The sequence below is a fragment of the Meleagris gallopavo genome, unplaced genomic scaffold (assembly GCF_000146605.3).
Source record: "Meleagris gallopavo isolate NT-WF06-2002-E0010 breed Aviagen turkey brand Nicholas breeding stock unplaced genomic scaffold, Turkey_5.1 ChrUn_random_7180001848322, whole genome shotgun sequence".
NCBI lineage: Eukaryota > Metazoa > Chordata > Aves > Galliformes > Phasianidae > Meleagris > Meleagris gallopavo.
The window spans coordinates 1-2,112 of NW_011115794.1; the positions used below are offsets into that span (position 1 = coordinate 1).

At 54.4% G+C, this 2,112-nt stretch overlaps 1 protein-coding gene across 1 annotated transcript; it reads right to left on the reverse strand.

The window, feature by feature from the left end:
- Positions 1-53: 53 nt before the first annotated feature.
- LOC100538453 (ephrin-A2-like) lies at positions 54-791 on the reverse strand. Its single transcript, XM_003213891.3, has one exon. The coding sequence runs from the start codon at positions 789-791 to the stop codon at positions 372-374; it is 420 nt and encodes a 139-aa protein (XP_003213939.2). The 3' UTR covers positions 54-371.
- Positions 792-2,112: the final 1,321 nt, after the last annotated feature.

Genomic DNA, 2,112 nt, shown 5'->3' on the forward strand with positions numbered 1-2,112 from the left:
AAAGGAGGGGGGGACGAGAGAGTTGTGGACACGGTTATTTCGCGAGTGACATTTTGCAGGGGAGAGAGCGAGGGGGGAAAAATGGTAATTTAATATAGATAAAAGGAACAAATTAAGTGGGCCGCAAACAGATGCTTTAGGAAAAAGGGGGAGAAATAATAATGGAGAAAAGCACGGCGAGGAGAGCGGCGGCGGTGCCTCCTGTGCCATGCTGGGCGCCGGGGTCGCGGGCGCTCATTTATTTTCATTCTGTTACTCTGCTCTGATCGCTCCCCATGGTTCTCCTCCTGCAGCTCTGGAGGAGGATGTTAAAGCAGGGGATGTTCTGTGGGTGCTGTCTTGGGGCTGTGCAGTGTTTGCAGCGCAGACATCTACTCACAGATGTAGTAATACTCGTGGCCGGGGCGAAACTCGAAGCCCAACGAGAAGGGGGTGAAGAGCTGAAACTTCTCCGAGAATTTGAGGGGTCCGCTGGGCGAGTCGGGGCGGTTGCACTCCCAACGTTTGAAGCCCTTCTGCCGGTGGTCGCAGGACGCGTGGCCCTCGTAGTTCACCATGTAGAGGACGTAACGCTCCATGCGCTCGGCGGGCAGCGGCTCCTCGTAGTGCGGGCAGTAAATGTCCAGGTAGTCGTTGATGCTCACCTCCACGGTGTAATCCCCGCGGTGGAACCTGCAGCACAGCAGTGTCAGCAGCAGCATCCCAACCCCGACCCCGACCCCGACCCCGACCCCGACCCCGACCCCAATCCCGACCCCAACCCCGACCCCTCCGACCCTCACCATAACCATATCCCCCAAACCTTGACCTCCACCCTGCCCCCAACCCTAACCCTACCCTAACCCCAACCCTCACCCCCCAGCTCCAGCCCCCACCATTAGGCTGTTCTCCCCCCCCCCCTCCCCACCAACCCCAGAAGACTAAACCCAGCACCTCGTTGTTATAAGATTAATAAGCCCGCGACGCTCGCTACTAAGTAGCACAAAATCATTATTCACCACGATAGCATCGACCCTTTTGGTATTAATGCCGATGCGTGCCACAATCCTATTGTAATTTGCGTTTTTGGCACTGATTATCTGAGAGATTAAGGGATTAGCAGAGACGGGAGAGGGCTGCGCGTGGCAGCTCCCACCCTGCAGCACCTGCCCCCTGCCCCTGATACCCCAGGGACCCCCAGCTGCAGCCCCCCAGCACAGCTCTGTGCCCCCCAGGACACCACACAGCAGTTCTGCTCTTTCTTTTCCCTCTTTGCTAATTAATTGGAAGCTCCTGCAGCACCGCTCTTGGGCACGGCGGTGTGTATCCCATACGCATCCCATACTGCTGGTGGTTTGCACCTTGAGCACCCACCTACAACCACCCCCTCCCATCCAAAGTGCTGCCCTGTGCCCCTCCCTGAGCACCCAGGCCGAGGCTGGCTGCAACTCATCACATGGATGCCCTGTGTGTCCCTAATGGGGACAACGACAGCCCAGTTGACCAAACTGGCACCCCAAAAGGGATGCAGGGATGAGGTGTGTGTGTGTCGGGGGGTCCAGTCCTTCCGCCCTCCCACTCGTTACCCACTTCATAAGCACTCTGATCACACAGGGAAACGCGCTAATTAAGGAGAAGGGCTTTTCTCTCTCTCCTTCCCTCTCCTTTTCCAAGTCGGCTGTGCCAACCCTGCCCCTGGCAAGGTAACATTTTAAAATGTAAAATTAATACAAAGGGCCGCGATTTACTGGGAAACAATTTCAAACACATACAAAACAATAAAAAAAAAAAAAGAAAAATGTGCAAAGCTCCTCTCTCTTCCTTTTATTTAAAAAAATTATTTATTTTAATGATTGTTATTTAAGTCCAAGCAAAAAGGCGATTGTAACAGAAGGGCTCGCGCTCATCAGGGGAATAATAATAATAATTATGTTTTGGGGGGAAGAAAAGATCGACCAACTCCAAGGGCTTTTGCTGGACTGACAAAGTGGTGAATTAAAGCTGATTAGCTGTGATGAATGGAGCAGACGGGGCCGGGGAGCGGTGGGGAGCTCAGTCCCAGCATGGGGCTCTCAGCTGGAGGTGGGTCCTTAACCCCCCCCATCCCATCCCCCCACAACGGACTTCTGGTCG

Bases quoted from the DNA above. Each gene is read 5' to 3' on its own strand.
- LOC100538453 (XM_003213891.3), bottom strand. From the start codon at position 791: ATGGTTATGGTGAGGGTCGGAGGGGTCGGGGTTGGGGTCGGGATTGGG.